Here is a 20,809-nt window from a genome sequence, read left to right as displayed (position 1 = left end):
TTTAGTTTCTAACTTTGGCTAGCCGTATTAGTTATTCCTAGGATTGACTAGTCAAAAGCCGAAACGCAAAACTTATTTCGGGCTTTGACCAAGACGCTTGGTCGTTCCCCAGGATTGACTAGTCAATCCTAGGAATGCCTGCATTTCGGGCTTTGACTATAACATATACACATGCATATTTATTATTAGAATTACAAATATGAATATACTCTCTCTCTCTCTCTCTCTCTCTCTCTCTCTCTCTCTCTCTCTCTCTCTCTCTCTCCCTCTGTGCTCAATATACTATATGTTTTATATGTTTAATATACTATATGAACTTATTTTTATATATTTTATATTTTGTTTATATGTGTCTATTCAAATTTGCACATATGTTATTTCTTTTTATTATTGCAGCATTTCTATTACATTCAATAACTTCTCTTGTACTTGTGCTTGTTCTCTGGCTAGAATAAGTCGATCTTCCAACTCCAATTCATCGTTCTGAAGTAAACAAATATTGTGCAGCACACAGCATGCCAATATATGGTAAGGAGCAAACTTTATGTCATTGACTGCCAAGACATGTAGTAGACTTCTCCAGCGTCCTTTTAAATAACCAAATGCTCTTTCTATTACCATTCTAGTAGAAGAATGGCAAAAATTATAATTTTTTTGTTGCTGTGTAAGATGGCCATTATTAGGATAAGGAACTAAAAGATGTTCATGTAAAGCATAAGCAGCATCTCCAATTAAATGTGTATCATTTGGAAATTTAGTTGGATTGTTGATATATTGCTGTAAAGCTAATAACCGAAAAACCCTGGAGTCATGAACTGAACCCACATTGTCAACATAGATATGTGTAAATCGCATTCTATGATCACAAACGGCCTAAAAAAATATATAAATCTTCATATACGTATTGTTAATTTACATAAATGTAATAATATCCTGCAACAAATATGATATGATAATTTCTGAACAAATAATACAATTAATACATATATGATACTTATTAATACATTCGTAATTCGATTGTACAAATTTTTGTGCATGATTTCTAAGTTGGAGTTGCATGTGTGTCACTTTCATACCGAAGTTTCGTGATATCAACGTTTTAGTTAATTTCATTACAGTTAAGAGAAACCTGCCCAGCAAACAAAAAAAGATTGAAAAGAATTAAAACGGGATTGCCAGGAATTCAATTAAGGACTTTTCGAATTCCATTGTGTCCAAAAAAAGGATTGAAATAGTTTCAATATCATGGAATTCCTTATTTTGGAAAGAATTTGTCTTTTTTGAATCCCACCCAATTCCGACACAAAAATATTATACCACTGAATGCCAGGTTAGGGATTGGAAAGTTTCGTCATGAATTCCATTGAATACCATTGATTCCGTTAACGAAATGAATGCCACTAAATGCCAGGTTAGGGATTGGAAAGTTTTGTGATGAATTCCATTGAATACCATTGATTCCGTCAACGAAATGAATACCATTGAATGCCAAACTAGGAATTAAAAATTTCCGTATTGTATTCCATTAAATTCCGTCTATTCTGACAATAAAATGAATACCATTAAATGCCAGGATAGGGATTGAAAAGTGTCCGTGTTGAACTCCATTGAATTCCGACTATTCCGACAATAAAATAAATACCATTGAATCCCAAATTTGGAAATCAATATGTATATATCGAATTTCATTGAATTTCGGCGATATTTACAATAGAACAAATTCCATTTTATTCCAAATTAAGGTTGAAAAACGAGTACAATACGTTAAATTCCTAGTTCTATCCCATTGTTATTTGAGTCTATAATATATATTGAATATATCATTCCCTATCACTTACAAAATTGAAAGTCATTCTTATGAATTAATTGCAATTTTAAAAGTTCCGTATTAGTTTAATTCTTGGTAACTTTGGGATAAACAGACTAATGTAAAACATTAAATTTTTTAAATATTCAACAGTCAGTATTGTTACATTAAAATAAAACGTTTTATTTACAAAAATCATATTAGACAATTTTTATTGCAAATATATATACAATTAAGTTGACAATAAAATAAATTATATTATTTTTTGTGTTTCAGCGTACAGCGTGAGCTCGATGAGGAGAATTGTATTCTAATCTACCCTCTCCCAGATAGCACAGAGATTCGAAAAAGAATTCTTTTATATATATATGTATATATATATATATATGTATATATATTGTATACATATATATATCTTAACATTTTTACATTAAAATAATTATATATTGTGTATATATACAAGTCGATTATTATGAAGACAAAATTTGATATAAAGTGATTACTTTGGGGACAAACGATTACTTTGAGACCCGTCCTCATTATTTTATACACAAACAGATTACTTTGAGGACTGTTCCCAAAGTAATCGTATATGAGAAAAGATTACTTTAGGGACTGTCCCCAAAGTAATCGTATATAAGAAAAGATTACTTTGGGGACTGTCCCCAATCATGTATAAGAAAGGATTTTGGAAACCTATCAATTAACAGGTTACCAAAGAAATCCTGTCTTATTTAGTTATATATATACTATTATTTTAGGGACAGTGACTTTGTTAAGTATGATAACAAAACTACATATAATAATTTCCAATTTCACAAAACATTTGTTAAGGGGTTGGGAAACAGAAAAAAAATATAATACGTGTTTGTGTATTTTACTATTTACTCAGGCATTTAACAGTTGAAAAAATATTCAATGATAAAAAAGTGTCTTATATACATAATAGCTTGGAAAAATCCTTTCTTTTGTAATTTTAAATCTTCTCGACACTTTTGCTTTTTTAACTTATATTAGTTCAGCTACAAAGAGAAAACCTCAAGAAACACGATAGTGTGCGCGCTAAATGCAAACATCAGCGCATGAGTATGAAATCACGTCGTGTATCTTTACGCGTGCCGTCGAATTGAGCAGATACACATTTATCAGATCAAAATAATAACTGAATCGATCGACTTCTTAGTAGACTGAATCAATTGCTTGAGATCATATTGTTGTGCAAGAAAAGTGTCTATTCTTGATGATTTAAAGAGCACTTGTTAGTTTATACTTTGCTCTATTGAAATTATCTGATTTTATTAATGCTAGTTATACATTTCTGTTATTTGAGACGATAAAGAGAGAAGAAACCGAAAGCTAAGGTCGTGACGTTCCACCAGATTCTCGTGCACTTTTTCGTCTTAATATACGGAAATATGTAATTGGTATAAACAAAATCGGGTTCTTCAATTACAACAGAATACGAACTAAAAATGTTTTTGAATTATATTTTTGTTATTTATAGTTGCAAAGATATGAGCGTTTTATGACATTGAAACGTTACCTGGCGCCCGTTTCCTTATGCTTCCATGCGCTATATTGTTATAATATACTGACATACGTAATTGGCATTAATAAAATCGGGCAATTTTAATACAACAAATTGCAATGTAAACAGTCTGTTTTAAATTATCTATATATCTTCAACGGTTGTCGAAATATTTGCAATAAACACCAAAAAAGATATTTTAGCTCCAAGAAACATAGTTTGACTTTGCGGCAGGTTATTTTTATCACCTCTTGTACACTCAGATTATTACGCCAAGTGCGGGAATGACGACGTACACGGCACCTTGCAAATATTTTAGTATTTTTACTGTCAGCTGATTTTTGATGATGTCGTTTCATAACCACCTCGCTAGACAAGATTCATTGTTGATGAGATTGCGAAAACATAACTGTAATACGACTTTACGTGAACTATTTTGACATACATATTAATCATTTATGCCTTCCAATATTCAAAATAGCTGCTATATTTTCCACAATTTTTTTGTTAATAACTTTTTAACAAATAACGAGTGCGGGCTAAAACCATCTAAAGGTCACTCAGGAGGGTGACCTTGACAACATACTAAAATATCAAAATCATCCAAGGTGGTCCCCTCGATGTACACTATTACCAATATTACATATATACACGCATATATTTCTAATAAAATTAATAGCTATCAAAATGACATAATACGTTTACGCGAGCGTTACTTCTGTGACTTACGATAATTCACTCATTTACGCGGAGTAAATTAACGTAAGCTACTACAAAATCTTGTTTACACGAAAGAATTATCGCAAGCTACAGAAATAATGCTTGCGTAAACGTAGTAATAGCTGCATATGTATAGCATGTAACGATGCACCCCCACACATGCATCGTTCCCGGCGAGGAGCTGCCGGATGCCGCCTGACGATCTCCGTCGGGCGAGGAAAGGGCGCGGTGCGCCCACCTTATTTTTTGAACGAAGGAGCCGCGATCGTGTGCGCGGCGCTCCGCCGCACCGACATCGTCCCGGGTCTCCGACAGACACCGAGGGGAGCCGAGCGCCGCCGAGCGCGAGCGCGCTTGCCGCCGCGCCGATCCCGCTCCGCTCCGCCGGCGGCGCGGCTCACGCGGGAATCGGCCTCCCCTCCCTAGCGTACCACCCGGACGAGTATAAAATACCGGCGCCGCGACAGATCGACACTCGCAATCCGAGCTTAGCTACCTGTGCTCCGCTCCCCTCGGAGACGAGTACCTTTCCGCTTCCTAGGCCAGCTCACGAAACGGGGTACAGCGTTCTGTGCCTCGCTCGAGAGTTCTCGAGCGCTGACCGCCTTCCTACCCGGGACACCCCGTCTGCCACGGTAACCAGGGGTCGAGCGTGCTCGGCCTCTCGACAAGAGTTCTTGCCGCCGGAACAGTCGGACCTCCTCGTCAACCGATCGACCAGCCTAGCCCCTGGCCGTTCGTTTCCATTACCTCCGCGCCGCATAATTAACACCGGATCATATCGCGAGAAAAGAAACCGCGCCGGATAACACACACGCGCCCGCGCCGCGATTCTCGCGCCGCGGGCCGACCAGCCATTGGCCGGCCTCAAGGCCCGTTCGCACGCGTACCGCATCGCGCCGGTGCGGACCACCTGATTCGCGTTTGCCGCATAAACCGAATGCGTTCCCGACATTTGTAATTATCGCGACCGTCTTATAGAATATAATCCGCCCGCGTCCGCCGCATAAACCGAATGCGCTCCCGACATTTGTAACTATCGCGACCGTCTTATAGAATACAATCCGCCCGCGTCCGCCGCATAAACCGAATGCGCTCCCGAAATTTGTAATTATCGCGACCGTCTTATAGAATATAATCCGCCCGCGTCCGCCGCATACACCGAATGCGTTGTAATTCTCGCGGCCGTCTCATAGCATATAATCCGCCCGCGTCCGCCGCATAAATCAGATGCGCTCCCGAAATTTGTAATTATCGCGACCGTCTTATAGAATATAATCCGCTCGCGTCCGCCGCATACACCGAATGCGTTGTACTTATCGCGGCTGTCTTATAGCATATAATCCGCCCGCGTCCGCCGCATAAACCGAATGCGTTTCCGTACTCTGTAATTGAACCACTGTAATAAACCACGTTTCGTATCAAAACTGCCTTCTGTCTCTGGGCCTACCATCGAACTCCTGGTCCGGCGAGCTAGTCCGCGTTCGATAAAAACAGCCAAAAGGCAGGCCGTTACATGGCGCCCGAACAGGGACCGTTTTGATCGTTCCGAGAGACAGAAGACCAGGATACGCAATGGCCAAAGCGTGGATATATAAACTACCGAAAAACGAGCTAATCGAAGAACTCACGCGACGCGAACTCGACGCCGACGGCACGATGGACGAGCTACGGCAACGCCTGAGTGCCCATGCGACCGACCATCCCGAGATGACGCGAACCGACGCCGCGGGGGGCAACGAGACGAAAACGGTGCCTCCGATCGTCATACAGCCGCCGGGATCGCTCCTCGCGCCGACAACGACCGGCCCGCCGTCGGCTCCGGCAACCCCGTACGAAGTTTTTTTTCCGGCGGCAAGCGATCGCCCGGCCGGATTCCCCGGTCAAGTCGTGGATCAAATAAGAAAATGGGGGTGCCATTTTGATGGCAAAGATCCCGTCGCGTTTCTCGAGCGGCTAGAGGAACTTAAAGACGCGTACCAGATTTCCGGCGCGCAAATACTGGCGGGGCTTCCGGAGTTACTTAAGGGCGACGCGCTTCTTTGGTACCGAAATAACCGGCACACATGGCAGGGCTGGGAGGACTTCCACGCCGATTTCCGCGAGTATTACCTCCCGCGACGATACCGCGCTCAACTCATTCGCGAAATACAGACGCGAATGCAGCGACCAGACGAACCGTACCGCAAATTTGCCACCGAAATGCTCACCATGATGCGCCGAGCGACCGGGTTCACAGAGGAAGACCGGCTCGACGCGCTCTACGATAATATGCATCCGCGGTACCAGCTCTACATCCGACGCGATTCCGTCACCCGGACGCGCGAGATCCTGCGCCAGGCGGAAGAGTTCGAGCGCATCAAAGAGCGGACTCGCGCGCGACAGCCTGCCGCCCCGCAACCCGCGCTCGCCGCTACCGCATACGACCGACACGAGTGTTGCTGGCGCTGTAAACAGCGCGGGCACACCCGTTTTGATTGCCGCCGGCCACCCAAACGGTTTTGCTCACAATGTGGGCGGGACGGCGTGTTTACGCGTGATTGTCACCCGCCGGCGGGAAATGCCACGCGGGCCGGGGAAGAGGCGGCCGCCCCCCGGTCCTCCGCATAACGTACAAACCGCGTCCGCACCTGAGCGTCCGCGTAGCGGACCAAACGTTCGACGCTCTCTTAGACACCGGGTCCGAAGCCTCCTTCGTGAACGCGAGCACCGCGGAAACGTTGGCGGCAAACTTCACAATCACGACAATTACCGGGCGGGTATATCTCGCCGATGGGACGCGCGCGGACATCCCGGGTTTAATTACGTTCCCCGTGACCGTACAAGGACGCATGTTTTGGCACCGGTTCCAAATCATGCCCAAGCTGGACTGCGACATGTTGATAGGCGTAGACCTGTGGGGCAAAATGGATTTCGCCATCCCGCCCCCGCCGCCGCCCAGCGCCGACACGATAGCAGCCACCGTCGGGGGCATTCACGAGGAGGACGCGGCGACCGAGGAGAACCGCCTCCGCCGTTTTCTGGCAGACGAACTCGCGCAGTTCGAAGGGGTGCAGGGCCCCACGGACCGCGGGGAACACATAATCCGCGTAAAAACCGACCGCCCGGTTAAGCAGAGGTATCGACCGCGGAACCCTGCGATGCAGGCGATCATAGACGCAGAAGTCGAAAAAATGCTGCAGGACGGCATCATCGAGCCGTCGCACAGCGCCTGGAGCTCGCCGATCGTGATCGTACGAAAGAAAGACGGCAAACCGCGTTTTTGCATTGATTTCCGCTGGGTTAACGAGCTTACCGAAAAAGACGCGTATCCACTACCGCAAATCACCGCGACGCTAGATAGATTACGGGGGGCTCGGTACTTGTCAACCCTCGATCTAAAAACGGGTACTGGCAGGTGCCCCTCGCGCCGGAGAGCCGACCCGTAACCGCATTTACAGTCCCCGGCAAAGGGCTGATGCAATTCCGGGTTATGCCATTCGGCTTGCATTCGGCCCCGGCGACTTTTCAGCGCTTGCTCGACTCAATCCTCGGCCCCGAATTATGGCCGCACGTGTTCGTATACTTGGACGACATCGTGATCGCCACTGAAACGTTCGAGGAGCACCTACGCGTTATGCGCGAAGTTTTCCGCCGACTCCGAGCCGCGAAGCTAAGGATTAACCCGGAAAAATGCCGTTTCTGTACCGACCGTATAAAGTATCTCGGCCACATCGTCGACCGCGACGGCATCCGCACCGACCCAGACAAGGTTAGCGCCGTCGCGAACTGGCCCGTGCCCCAGAGCGTACGACACATCCGACAATTTTTAGGGCTCGCGAGCTGGTACCGCCGGTTCATCAAAGACTTCGCCACCCTCGCCGCGCCGCTCACCGCGCTGACACGCAAGCAGGCCCGATGGGCCTGGGGGGAGGCCGAGCAAAACGCGTTCGACACACTCAAACGTACGCTGACCACCGCGCCGGTCCTTGCCTGTCCGGACTTTACGCGGCAATTTCACCTCCAGACGGACGCCAGCACCACGGGTCTGGGAGCCGTACTCACGCAGTACTTTCCGGAGGGCGAGCGTGTCATCGCGTACGCTAGCCGCACATTGAATCACGCCGAGCGAAACTATAGCGCTACCGAACTGGAGTGTCTGGCAGTCGTATGGGGAATTAGGCGGATGCGCGATTACCTCGAGGGGTACCGGTTCACGGTGATCACGGATCACCAATCGTTAAAGTGGCTACAGAAACTAGAGTCGCCGTCCGGCCGATTGGGACGTTGGTCCTTTGAATTGCAGCAGTACGACTTCGACGTTAAATACCGCAAAGGGACACTGAACAAGGTGGCGGACGCGCTGTCGAGGCAATCCGAGCTCCTCAGCGTCACCGCCCCGAAGTGCCCATGGTATACGCGCATGTGGCATGCAGCCGAAACCGCGCCCCACGAGGCGCCCGATTTCCGAATAGACCAGGGCCGACTGTGGAAGCACGTGCTCCACAGTCTCGATTTTAAAGATACACCGGCAGACGAACAGTGGAAAGAGTGCGTGCCGAAGGATCAACGCCCCGAGATTCTCGCGCGGTACCACGACGCCCCGACCGCCGGCCACTTGGGGATCGCCAAAACAATCGCGCGGATCGCGCAACGATTTTACTGGCCCGGCATGTTCCGCGATATCGCACGGTACGTCCGCGAATGCGCGACCTGTCTCGCACATAAGGTGGCGCAGGAAAAACCAGCCGGCCAGCTGTACCCGACCGCCCTCGAACGACCATGGCAACAGGTCACCATCGACCTCGTCGGTCCGTTGCCACGATCCGCCGCCGGGCACATATGGTTGCTCAATATGCAAGACCGTTTTACGAAATGGGTCGAGCTCCGCCCGCTACGACGCGCCACCGCGCCCGCGATCGTAAAGCATATTACCGAAACCATCATCCTCCGACACGGCTGTCCGGAGGAGATTCTTTCGGACAATGGTACGCAACTAAAGTCAAAACAACTCGCGCAACTACTAAACGGGTGCGGTATCCGACAACGTTTCACGCCGGCATACGCACCCCACTGCAACCCCGTAGAAAGAACTAATCGCGTCATTAAAACAATGATAGCGCAATACGCCAAGAAACATAAAACGTGGGACGCGCACCTGCCAGAACTCCAGTTCGCATATAACACCGCAACGCACGACGCGACCGGTTACACACCCGCGTTTTTAAATCACGGCCGCGAATTACGCCGCCCCGGGGAAAATGGCCTACCGTCCGCGGCCGGTCCGGCCACACCGGTGCACCGTCGTTTGAACGAGGCGTACGAGCTCGTGCGCGTTCAATTAGCCCGCGCCTTCCAACGCCAGGAAAAACATTACAATCTCCGCCGCCGGGACTGGCGACCGCGAATCGGGGAGTGGGTGTGGAAGCGCGACCGACCCCTGTCTAACAAAGAAGCCGCATTCAACGCGAAGCTCGCTCCAAAATTTATCGGTCCACTCGAAGTTCGTCGCATCATCTCGCCAGTAATAGTCGACCTCCGTAGCCGCCAGGGAAAATGGTACCGTCACGTGCATGTACAGGATCTCAAACGCGCGCCCACCGATACGACACCCGTCGTACACGATCCCGACCAGGAAGGGGAGCCCGCCGACGAAACCGCCGCCGCGACCGTACATTACGAATCCACGCCGACGACGCGCGCGGAAACTGTTAGCGCCGACAAAAATATTATTGTCAGGGACCGTGAATATTATTGTCAACGGGTAAGATCACCGTGGAATATTATTGTCACGCCGAACAAAATAAAGATGGTACGACCTTCCCCCCCGGATAAGCCAGGAAACCTGGCGACGATAGGAAGCGAGCGAACAACGCGGCCACCGATCCGTCAGATCGACTGTCACCATGACGGAAGACACAGCGACGGAGCAAGCTACGGAGCGCAATATCCTGCGAGAGATCGAGGAAATCCTGGGAGAGGACCCCGAGCCGTACGATCCCGCCAACCCCGGGATCGGGCACGGGTGGGCCACCCTATACCGCGGCGATCCCGAGCCCACGCCGCCACCAACGCCGGAGAGACCCGCACCTCCACGGACGTGGCCACGCATCGGCACCATCGTGCAGAGGTCCGACGCAGCCAACCGAGCGAAGCAAGCGTGGCTGACCACGCCGCCGCCACCGCTACCCCGGCGACTGCAACCGCGAAATACGGCACCGCTAAGGCCACGACCAGCTCTCAACCCGGCCCGAGTGATGGGCCCGCTGCCACCGCCGCCGATACCGATCATCGTCGCGCCCGGGATTACCGTGGACGTGCCACATTTCGCACGCCACGTCTCCCGCGAATACAAAGCCCGACTCGGGAACAGGCGCTGGCACATCCGATTCAATGGAGATGGGTCAGTCCGATGGATTAAGGAGAAATCCCAGGGCACCACGGGGTAGGTCCAGCCAAGGTCAGCCGACTACCCCGACCGGCCATCAACACATGCCTCAAAGTTCAGGCATACTAAAGGGGGGGGGTGATGTAACGATGCACCCCCACACATGCATCGTTCCCGGCGAGGAGCTGCCGGATGCCGCCTGACGATCTCCGTCGGGCGAGGAAAGGGCGCGGTGCGCCCACCTTATTTTTTGAACGAAGGAGCCGCGATCGTGTGCGCGGCGCTCCGCCGCACCGACATCGTCCCGGGTCTCCGACAGACACCGAGGGGAGCCGAGCGCCGCCGAGCGCGAGCGCGCTTGCCGCCGCGCCGATCCCGCTCCGCTCCGCCGGCGGCGCGGCTCACGCGGGAATCGGCCTCCCCTCCCTAGCGTACCACCCGGGCGAGTATAAAATACCGGCGCCGCGACAGATCGAGACTCGCAATCCGAGCTTAGCTACCTGTGCTCCGCTACCCTCGGAGACGAGTACCTTTCCGCTTCCTAGGCCAGCTCACGAAACGGGGTACAGCGTTCTGTGCCTCGCTCGAGAGTTCTCGAGCGCTGACCGCCTTCCTACCCGGGACACCCCGTCTGCCACGGTAACCAGGGGTCGAGCGTGCTCGGCCTCTTGACAAGAGTTCTTGCCGCCGGAACAGTCGGACCTCCTCGTCAACCGATCGACCAGCCTAGCCCCTGGCCGTTCGTTTCCATTACCTCCGCGCCGCATAATTAACACCGGATCATATCGCGAGAAAAGAAACCGCGCCGGATAACACACACGCGCCCGCGCCGCGATTCTCGCGCCGCGGGCCGACCAGCCATTGGCCGGCCTCAAGGCCCGTTCGCACGCGTACCGCATCGCGCCGGTGCGGACCACCTGATTCGCGTTTGCCGCATAAACCGAATGCGTTCCCGACATTTGTAATTATCGCGACCGTCTTATAGAATATAATCCGCCCGCGTCTGCCGCATAAACCGAATGCGCTCCCGACATTTGTAACTATCGCGACCGTCTTATAGAATACAATCCGCCCGCGTCTGCCGCATAAACCGAATGCGCTCCCGAAATTTGTAATTATCGCGACCGTCTTATAGAATATAATCCGCCCGCGTCCGCCGCATACACCGAATGCGTTGTAATTCTCGCGGCCGTCTCATAGCATATAATCCGCCCGCGTCCGCCGCATAAATCAGATGCGCTCCCGAAATTTATAATTATCGCGACCGTCTTATAGAATATAATCTGCTCGCGTCCGCCGCATACACCGAATGCGTTGTACTTATCGCGGCTGTCTTATAGCATATAATCCGCCCGCGTCCGCCGCATAAACCGAATGCGTTTCCGTACTCTGTAATTGAACCACTGTAATAAACCACGTTTCGTATCAAAACTGCCTTCTGTCTCTGGGCCTACCATCGAACTCCTGGTCCGGCGAGCTAGTCCGCGTTCGATAAAAACAGCCAAAAGGCAGGCCGTTACAAGCATAAGACTGTTTAAACTAATGAGCGTTCAATATGAACCACTTAAGCCGTTATTCATAGTCGTATCTTATTTCAAGATTGTTTTAAGTAATGTCTTACTAATACCAACATTTTATTGGTTGGACGATGTCTCAAATCTACATCTGACCATACTTAAAACGATCTTAAATATGAATACTTATGCTAGGTCTACAATGCGAGTCGCAAAGTCATGAGTCGCAAGAATTGACCAATCACAATCGAATTTGAGGAGAATAATCGACTGTGATTGGTCAATTCTTGCGACTCACAACTTTGCGACTCCCATTGTAGACCCAGCATTACTATGAATACCGACCTTAATTTACAATGCATGCTCATTGGTCTGAACATTCTCATGCTATGCATATGCATCTATGTCATTTTGTATTTGATGACTGTGAAGCGCGGCAACGTATACGTGGAAATCAAAGATTAGGTGGACGTTATTAGTATGTAAACATAACGATTCGTTGTTTGACGGAATCAATATTGAATATTGAATCAAGTTTTTCTGCGTTTCTTGTATTTAGATAAGCTGAGGTAAGAAAGTTTAATTTAGGTTAGGTAATGATAGTCTTCAATTTGCATACAAAGTTTGTTGTATTTACTTAAGCAAATTCACTGTTTTTTTAAATAGAAAACATGGCAAAAATACATTATTTCTTAATAAAAAGAAATCGAAAGCACAATGTGTGGACAAACAGAAAAGAGAAACATGACGTTATAATAGCTAAGCATGGTACGTATATTCTAACTTAAACACAATTGTCACAGCTGCGCTTGTCACAGCTTCATTTGATGCTACAAACACTTTGAAGCATCCTTCTTCTGCTTCTTTCTTTATTGAGAGAAAGGAGAAAAGAAGTGCTTCGAAGCATTTGTAGTGTTGAGTGGAATGTATCTTTTATTGTAACCAGTAATATTTTATAAGTGAAAAAATGTAATTTAACTTTTTAAACATATAAATGTTATCAATATTTTTATTCTTTTTCAGGAAACTATGGTGTACTTAAAAATATTGCGAATAATTTAAATATGAATATTCCTTACATTTATTTGACGAAAGTTATCAGAAAAACAAGTAAGAAAATGAATAATACAGAGTAATAAATCTATTATAGTACTATATAATGTCCATTTCTATCAACGCAGGTTAATTTTAATCTTGGTTTAACTTACCTGTAATCTTTTCCTAGTTCTAAAAGTTAGAAAAAGATAGAAAGTAAGTTAAACCAAGATTAAAGTTAATCTACATTGGTAGAAATGGGCATAAAACAAATAAGTCTTAACTTCAATGTATATTTTTAAATGTGTCTAATATTTGTAAAACTACTAACTATGTAATATTTTCTCAAAATTAGATTAAGTAACGCACCAACGTCAGATTCCAACCATAATAGAAAATAAAATATTACCGAACTTTTATATAAAAGGTATCTATATATTAATTTTTAATTCTATGAATTTTACATACTTATTATAATACTGTTTTGTATTTTTTTTACATACTATTTTATTAATTTAGAGATAGTTATTGGGTTATCATTAATAATTGTTTAATTTAATAAGTTAAAAATAATTAGAGAAATAAACTATATTGTCTATTGATTAAATGTTATTATAATGTAAAACTTAATAATTTATTATTTTTTTACTTTACTTTTTTCTAATTTGTTTTAGAAAAAATGAGTTAATCACTAGATATAATTCCAAATGTTTAAATTTGATATTGGATTTTCATTTTATCTATTGTTTATTAAACATTAAAATTCTTTGCTGATTGCTGACCCAAGCAGCATTTTTCGGTTAACTTTCCGACTAAGGACTACTTTTCTACTAATCACAACGTTGTAAGCGGTTCAAAAAAGTTATAAAATGTAACTTATAATTACTAACGTTTTTTGGACGTTGTCTAAACGTTAAAATTACGACGTGCTTTTTTTATCACTTTCCCAACGTCAAATTCAAAACAGTTTAAGTTCTATTACCCGACGTTAAGATATTTAACGTTCGCCTGACGTTATACTCTGCACTACACTTTTCGAGCGACTTCAATACGTAATTCCCAACGTAAACCAACGTTTTGTTATCAAACGTTGTAAAACGCTAACGTTGTGAAACGTCGCCTGTGGTCATTTCTGACTGACGTTAAGAAATCGCGAGAAATGGTAACAAATTCTGCCTAAAAAAATGTAGAGCAGATTACTGCTGCGTCAAGCGGGCATCGTCGACGGCAATTCGCGGCGTCGTGCGTGAGCTACGAGGACTATGCGACGAATGTTGACGATCCACGGCCGAACCGGTCCATCTCATCTCACGCGGTTATCGTCGCGTCGTCGGGAAACAACGCGCGCGCGCCGCGCGGTTCACAGCTCGAGAGCGCGTTCGCTCGGCTGCACGGCTGCCATAACCATGCTCTAGATCACCATATAGATGGTATTGCATAGGTCGGATTTGGTTAAGATATACGACTCATTCGCAAATCTAGTATAGAATTTTCAACTAATTAATACTTTATCGACATGTTAAGTCAGTTTGGCGACCTTGTTAAGACTTTTAGTCAATATAGGTACAATTTTGCCTACAGTGGTATACTACTTAGTTTGGAAAAGTCGGAAAAAGTTAATTATTTTATACGAAAAGACAAATTTTAGTAGAATTTATCGCACTTTTTACTACGTAAAGTTTGATATAGTGTGGAACGCTGACTTCGCCATTTTCATTCCTCAAAGAGGAAGGCAAATAATCCGCCATTTTCCAGTATATTTAGATTTAAATTTTTTAACGCACTTTATTAACAATTTAAAGCATTTATATAATATCTGTTGTTAAAGTTTTGACAACATATTTATCTTAAAAGTAATTTTGATGAAAAAAAATTAAAATCTACACTTTGGAAAATTTTAGTTATTTATTAGAATATTTAGTAAATTGGAATATTTTAGAAAGGATTCGTCTAATTTTGACTTATCATTTTCACATTTATCAATAAAGTGGGTTTTGTTATACAATTTCAGTGCTGGGTTCGTGTATTTATGGCAAAATTACAATAGTATCAAAGACTGCGCAAACTATATTTTTCCAATAAAGCCATTTTATTTGTGCCAAATTGATAAGTACGTATTATGATACATTTATTACACCAATGCCGTCATATGGTTTGAAAGGAAGCACGAAAACTACACCTAAAATGTACGTTATGAAAAAATAACCTCAGGTCTAGCAGAGTGTACAAAATCAAAGTTCACATACCAACGTTAAAACTGGTGAAAAAAATGTAACCTCAATTTAACTTATATAAGTCGGATTCCAACGTTGGTACAACCTAAATTTGATTCCCCAAGTTAGTGCAAAAGAGGGTTGAAACGACGTAGCAAAAACGTTGGATACCAACGTTAAGTGTGTTTATCTTAACGTCGGGCGGACGTCAAAATGCTGCTTGGGGATTTGATTATTAGGGTATACTATTGAAATTTTTAAAATTATTAATTACAGTTGTAAAAAAAGAACTTTATTTAAACGAAAAACAAAAAAAAGGAAAATCAAATTCAAGAACTCAATAACAAAAAGGACATAAGTAAGATGAACATAAGAGTGAAAAACGTACAAGAAAATGAAATTAATTTAGGCGTTATTCTACACAATGATGATACTGGAATAACAAATAATTACAAAAATAAAAAACAAACAAATGAAATTAAGTTATATAATAATCTACAAGATAACTCAGGTATGATGTTCAATTATTGTATTCAAAATATTTTTAAAACATTTTTGACTTCTAAGTTTTTACATTTATCGATTGCATAAATAGAGAAAAGTATGTTTCGCAAAACAATTGTAGAGATTATAAGATACAACAAAAATAGAAATAAAGATAGAAAATGAAAATGAAGTAAATTTAAAGATTGTTCTATAAAATTATGAAAGTAAAAGTACTAATAATTATAAGTTTTGAAAAGATAATAAATTAATATTATATAATGAACAGAAATTGGAAGGTACACAGTAAATTTCTAAGTCATAAAAATCCTAGAGCTGAAAGATAAAATATCTATATAATGTTTATATAAAGATATTATTTATTAACAGAAATGAATGAAACTAAAGATAGAAAAATTCTCAACGGACATAACAAAAGGCGTGTTTTACAAAATTATAAAGAGAGTGGAAAGAGCAATAAACAGTTTAATAATATACAAGGTAATTTGAAGTCAAAATAAGATAGAAATAAAAATCTGATAGAAGTTTTGGTATTTTTAATTAAAATGTCATGTTGTGACCGGACGGTACGTGTTGAGCCCGATTCCGGCGGATAATATTCCTATCAAACGGTCGCCACTCGGTTTTACCTTAGACTACCGAGAAGGTAAGTTCGCATCAACGCCCCGAATATTCGCAAGACGCTAATAGGAATTATTCGTTTCAGAAGGATGTTCCTGATGGATCACCGTTGCTGCTTCTCATCCCTGGATCCTCGCTTTACATCGCATACCAGCTAGAGGTAAGTGAGGATAATTTAATTATATCCTAATTATTTGAATTTTATTTCAGACTGATGTCCCTGTTGGATCATCGTTGCTGCTTCTCATCCCTGGATCCTCGCTTTACATCGCATACCAGATAGAGGTAAGTAATTATAAAATAATTATGTGACAATTATTTTATGTTTTGTTGCAGATCGACGCCCGGAATGGATCGCCGTTGCCGTTATCCGTCTCTGGATCCTCGCTTTACCTCGCATACCAGATAAGGATAATTCCCGATAATTATGTATTAATTACGCACTAATTCGCTTCTCTTTTTTCAGGTTCCCGCCTCGGATGGATCGCTGCTTTGTTGCTGCTCTGCTTCCCCGGATCCTCGCTTTACATCGCATACCGGATTGCCGCTGGCCAACGTTGGATCATCGCCGAAGGACAAGGTAAGTAGAAGGTAAGTATCGATAATTTTTTTATAATTAATCAGGAGAATTTGTTTCAGAATTAATTAATCTTTAATTCCAGATCATCATTTCAACATTACAGGCCGTTTCACAATATCATAAAGGTGTCTCACAACGCGAGTTTCTCGCCTCGGTGTGAATGTCGCTTTATTTTAATAAAGTTGCACAATTATTCAAATTGCGTATCTCGGCTTATTCGTTTAGTCGATACGATGTTTTTATTCCAGATAATTATTCCGATCGGAGGACTTTGAACCTCGTGATTGTTAAACTATGATCACGCACTCGGCCGTGACCATCACTCTATCATACAATGTTCGTGCGCTGAATTAACGAACGAGTATTCGGTGGTTAAATACAATGATTAATAATGTCCGCACAATATTCCGTATCCGCGTGACCCAATGCCCGTGGTTGTTATATACTCGATAATTGCACTTCCACTAATTAACAATGTATCCGAATTTCAACTCGCGTATTGTTGCTAACACTCGATTGTATTTGGCAATTAATTGCCCCTCGCTGTTGGTTAAGACGAGTAATTTTACGCGATAGTACGCGGGAGTTCTCGGTTGTAAAGTATAACGCGTATGCCGATCGTACAGAGTGTGATACGTGTGTTCGCCACGGCTATACCCGAGAGACTCACTCGAGCGGTCGCTCTCGCTTGGGCTCCCCACTCATGCCGGATCGTTCCCACTCCCCGGAACTTTCTCGATTGTCTATTGTTCGCGGCCGGCACATCTGGCGCGATCATGCGAAAACACGATGATTTTCACTACCCTCTCGCGTGTCCTTTTGCGCATCGCCCGTTCTAGAAGGTTCCCGTGGAAATTTCCACGCGCAACGCAGTGCGAGAACCTTCCTTCCTCGGTACCGCTGCACCAGGTATCCACTCGCGGAAACTGTTCGACGCGGACGACGTCGACCCATGCGCACCTCCTCGGAGATGCCCTTGAAGGTGAATCTGGGTGTTCTCCCCGTAGACGACGTCCGGGTGACGTCGGTGTCGTCGGCCGTTGACGCCGACCCTCTGGCTGGGTTTCCCAGGTGCTTGTATCGCTGTTCCGGGCCACTGTTCCCGGAGATGATGCGTATCCTGGGGATCTTTGTCGGAGCTCGACGTCGACCCCCTAGGCGGGTATCCCAGGACTAGGTACGACCGCCGGATGAATAAGTTCCTGGCGAAGATGCGTTTCGCCCGGTTTTTGCCGGATCATGGCGCCGACCCCCTGGGAGAATGTCCCAGGTCCTGGTAAGACCGTCGGATAGATAAGTTCCTGGCGAAAGTGCGTTTCGCCCGGATTTGGCTGGACAATGGCGCCGACCTCCTGGGAAGGTGTCCCCGGTCTTGGTAAGACCGTCGGATAGGTAGGTTCCTGGCGAAAGTGCGTTTCGCCCGGACTTTGTCGGACAATGGCGCCGACCTCCTGGGGAGGTATCCCAGGTCTTGGTAAGACCGTCGGGCGTCCTTGTACCCGAAGCCGGTATCCTTTTCGGGAACCTTGCTTCGTCGGTAAATCTGGCGTCGCACATTCGTGCGCCAGGTATGCGGGATGGTCCTCTGGTCCATTGCCTCTGCCGGTCACTACGGTTTGGGCGTCTCACGTTATCGATCCTCGCCTTCGTCCCCTCAGTCGGTATCTTCTCCATTGAGGATGCTCGTCGGATCGTTTCCGAACTCGCCTCCGAAGCGCGCGGTCGCAATGTAACATATACATATTCATTTACCTATCAGTTTTTCCTTTAGTTTCTTATTTTGAAATAATTGATATTTTATTTTAACATCTGCCGCTTTTATAGATCGTTCTCAATTTCTGCTTGATGCGTTTAATCGCGCATTTTATAAAAACTTATCATATAATGAAAATTCAAGCAAGCAACTAATATGTAATGACAGAAAAAACAAATCTGAAACAATTACAAAGCCGGAAGTATGCAGGTAAATAAAGTTTTTCTAATGTTGCACAATAATAAAATGAAAAATTTAATTTACTAAAATACGAATAATTTGCTAGTTATTTCAAATGTATGCGGCAATTTATGGCAACAAGACACTTTTGAAGACAAGTATGTAAAATATATGTACGACATAGCGCATCACAAATATTTCATAAAGGAATGAAATATATAGTTAAGACTCTTTAATTTAAATAATTTTATCTAAAATAGTTATAATTACAATTTTGTAAATATTTGATTTTTAAATTCAAATTTATTTTATTATATTAAAAAAAAGTACTTTAATATTAAAAAAGTTAAATAAAGAATTAATTTTTCATTAAAAATTTTTTTAAATTTGTTTCTTTCTACAAACAGCATTATTTTTTCTATTAGAAGAAAACATTTCTCTTTACTATTTCTAGAAATATTTATATCAATTAATGTTTCATAAAACTAAAACATCAAAAACTAATAATTAATCTAGTTTTATTTTAACGCTATGCTTTATATTCTTTTTGCCATGTCTTACATATTATTTTATGGTTACGCTTTATTTTCTATTTTTTCTGTGTATTATACATACTATTTGTTTTATAAATTGTTATATTGTTGAAAGTATTACACACATTTTTCTTGGATTTTTCTAGATTAAAGCAGTATTCAGACAAAACATGTTCCTGAACAAGGAATTAGAGATATTTTAGTTTTTTATTTCAATGTTTATTTTTGTGACTAATTTGCATTGAAATATATCATGTATTTATTTTTATGCATATATAAAGAATCTATATAAATTATTTATGTTTGATTGCAGGTATCAGTCTAAAAGTGACTCGCCAAATTTAACTGTATCAGACAAATCATTAATTTTACAACAAAGTAATTATAACAATGAAGAAATAGGAAACTGTTTGCTAGATTGTAGTAGTATTAATGATACTTCTTTTATAATGGATGAATTGATGCCTTTAGATAATACATATACATTAGAAAATTTTCCTGAAATTGAAGATATTACCCAAAGTTAGTTAATAATAAGTAAAATTTTATCAATAAAATTTTGTCATAAAAATTATATATAAGTTTTATTAAAATTTTATTTACACATATTTACATCTTTACATATTAGTAGTATAACTAGGGGAGTTTCAAGCCGGGAGCTCCGAGGGGGGATGAGGGAGGGGGGGTATCGGATTACGCGGGGGGGTGAGGGGGTGAGGGAGGGGGGTATCGGGATTCCCCGGGGTGGTGAGGGGGAGGGGGGGTATCGGGTTACACAGGGGTATTAGGATACACAGGGGTATCGGGTTACACAAGGATATCGGATTTCGCGGAGGGGTGAGGGGTGGAGGGAGGGGCGGGGTATCGGGTTACACAAGGATATCGGGTTACACAAAAATATCGGATTTTTTGCGGGGCGGGGGGAAGGGGGGAGTTAACCTTGGCATACCACCGGGATGACTCACCGGGATGACTCACCGGGATGACTCACCGGGATGACTCACCGGGATGAGTCACCGGGATGACTCACCCGCGCCGCTGGTCCGCGCCGCTGGTCCGCGCGGGGGGGAGAGGGGGTCCGCGTTCGCGTTCGCGGTCGCGCCGCGGGTCCGCGTGGGGGTTCGCGGGGGTCCGCGGGGGCCGCGTGGAGGTCCGCGGTTGCGCCGCGGGGCCCGTCGGGTCGCGGGGGGCCTCGTTCGCAACGACGCCGCTAGGCGGCGTACAATGGGTAAGACTAACTCGATAGCGCACTGCGTAGGAGCGTGTATTTTTGTCGATGACGCATCGAACCTGTCGGGACATGTTTGTCGTAAACAACATTTTTCTAGGAAAAAAGGGGGTGTTATCTCGTAGACTAAACAATTTAGCGCTATTTTTTACGACGCAGTACGTAAAAAAACAAAGGAAGAAATGACGTCATCGGGACGATGATGGACCTGATAACGCATCGAACC

The 20,809-nt window shown here is 44.3% G+C and overlaps 1 protein-coding gene across 4 annotated transcripts; it reads left to right on the top strand.

Annotated features, from left to right (window-relative positions):
* The first annotated feature begins 12,300 nt into the window (after nt 1–12,300).
* On the top strand, nt 12,301–19,963 carry LOC143897981 (uncharacterized). 4 transcript variants are annotated; one of them, XM_077406988.1, is made up of 9 exons: nt 12,301–12,505; nt 12,603–12,704; nt 12,960–13,046; nt 13,327–13,398; nt 15,461–15,695; nt 16,058–16,168; nt 18,714–18,852; nt 18,929–18,980; nt 19,669–19,963. In XM_077406988.1, the coding sequence occupies exons 7-9, from the start codon at nt 18,804–18,806 to the stop codon at nt 19,880–19,882; spliced, it is 315 nt and encodes a 104-aa protein (XP_077263114.1). In that variant the 5' UTR covers nt 12,301–12,505; nt 12,603–12,704; nt 12,960–13,046; nt 13,327–13,398; nt 15,461–15,695; nt 16,058–16,168; nt 18,714–18,803; the 3' UTR covers nt 19,883–19,963. The 4 variants fall into 4 exon arrangements, 2 of the variants coding, with proteins under 2 accessions (XP_077263114.1, XP_077263113.1); XR_013257066.1 differs by having other exon boundaries at nt 12,331–12,505; nt 18,929–19,043; nt 19,669–19,909; XM_077406987.1 differs by having other exon boundaries at nt 12,333–12,505; nt 18,929–19,955.
* Nucleotides 19,964–20,809: the final 846 nt, after the last annotated feature.

Source organism: Temnothorax americanus, unplaced genomic scaffold, assembly GCF_048541705.1.
Source record: "Temnothorax americanus isolate GAGA-0224 unplaced genomic scaffold, ASM4854170v1 Scaffold215, whole genome shotgun sequence".
NCBI lineage: Eukaryota > Metazoa > Arthropoda > Insecta > Hymenoptera > Formicidae > Temnothorax > Temnothorax americanus.
The sequence above is the reverse complement of the archived record's forward strand: the minus strand, read 5'-3'. Positions and strand labels throughout refer to the sequence as shown.

Bases quoted from the DNA above. Each gene is read 5' to 3' on its own strand.
- LOC143897981 (XM_077406987.1), top strand. From the start codon at position 15,548: ATGAACATAAGAGTGAAAAACGTACAAGAAAATGAAATTAATTTAGGC. The intron at 15,696-16,057 runs GTATGATGTTCA...ATTTATTAACAG, and splicing joins TAATCTACAAGATAACTCAG to AAATGAATGAAACTAAAGAT. The intron at 18,853-18,928 runs GTAAATAAAGTT...ATAATTTGCTAG, and splicing joins ACAAAGCCGGAAGTATGCAG to TTATTTCAAATGTATGCGGC.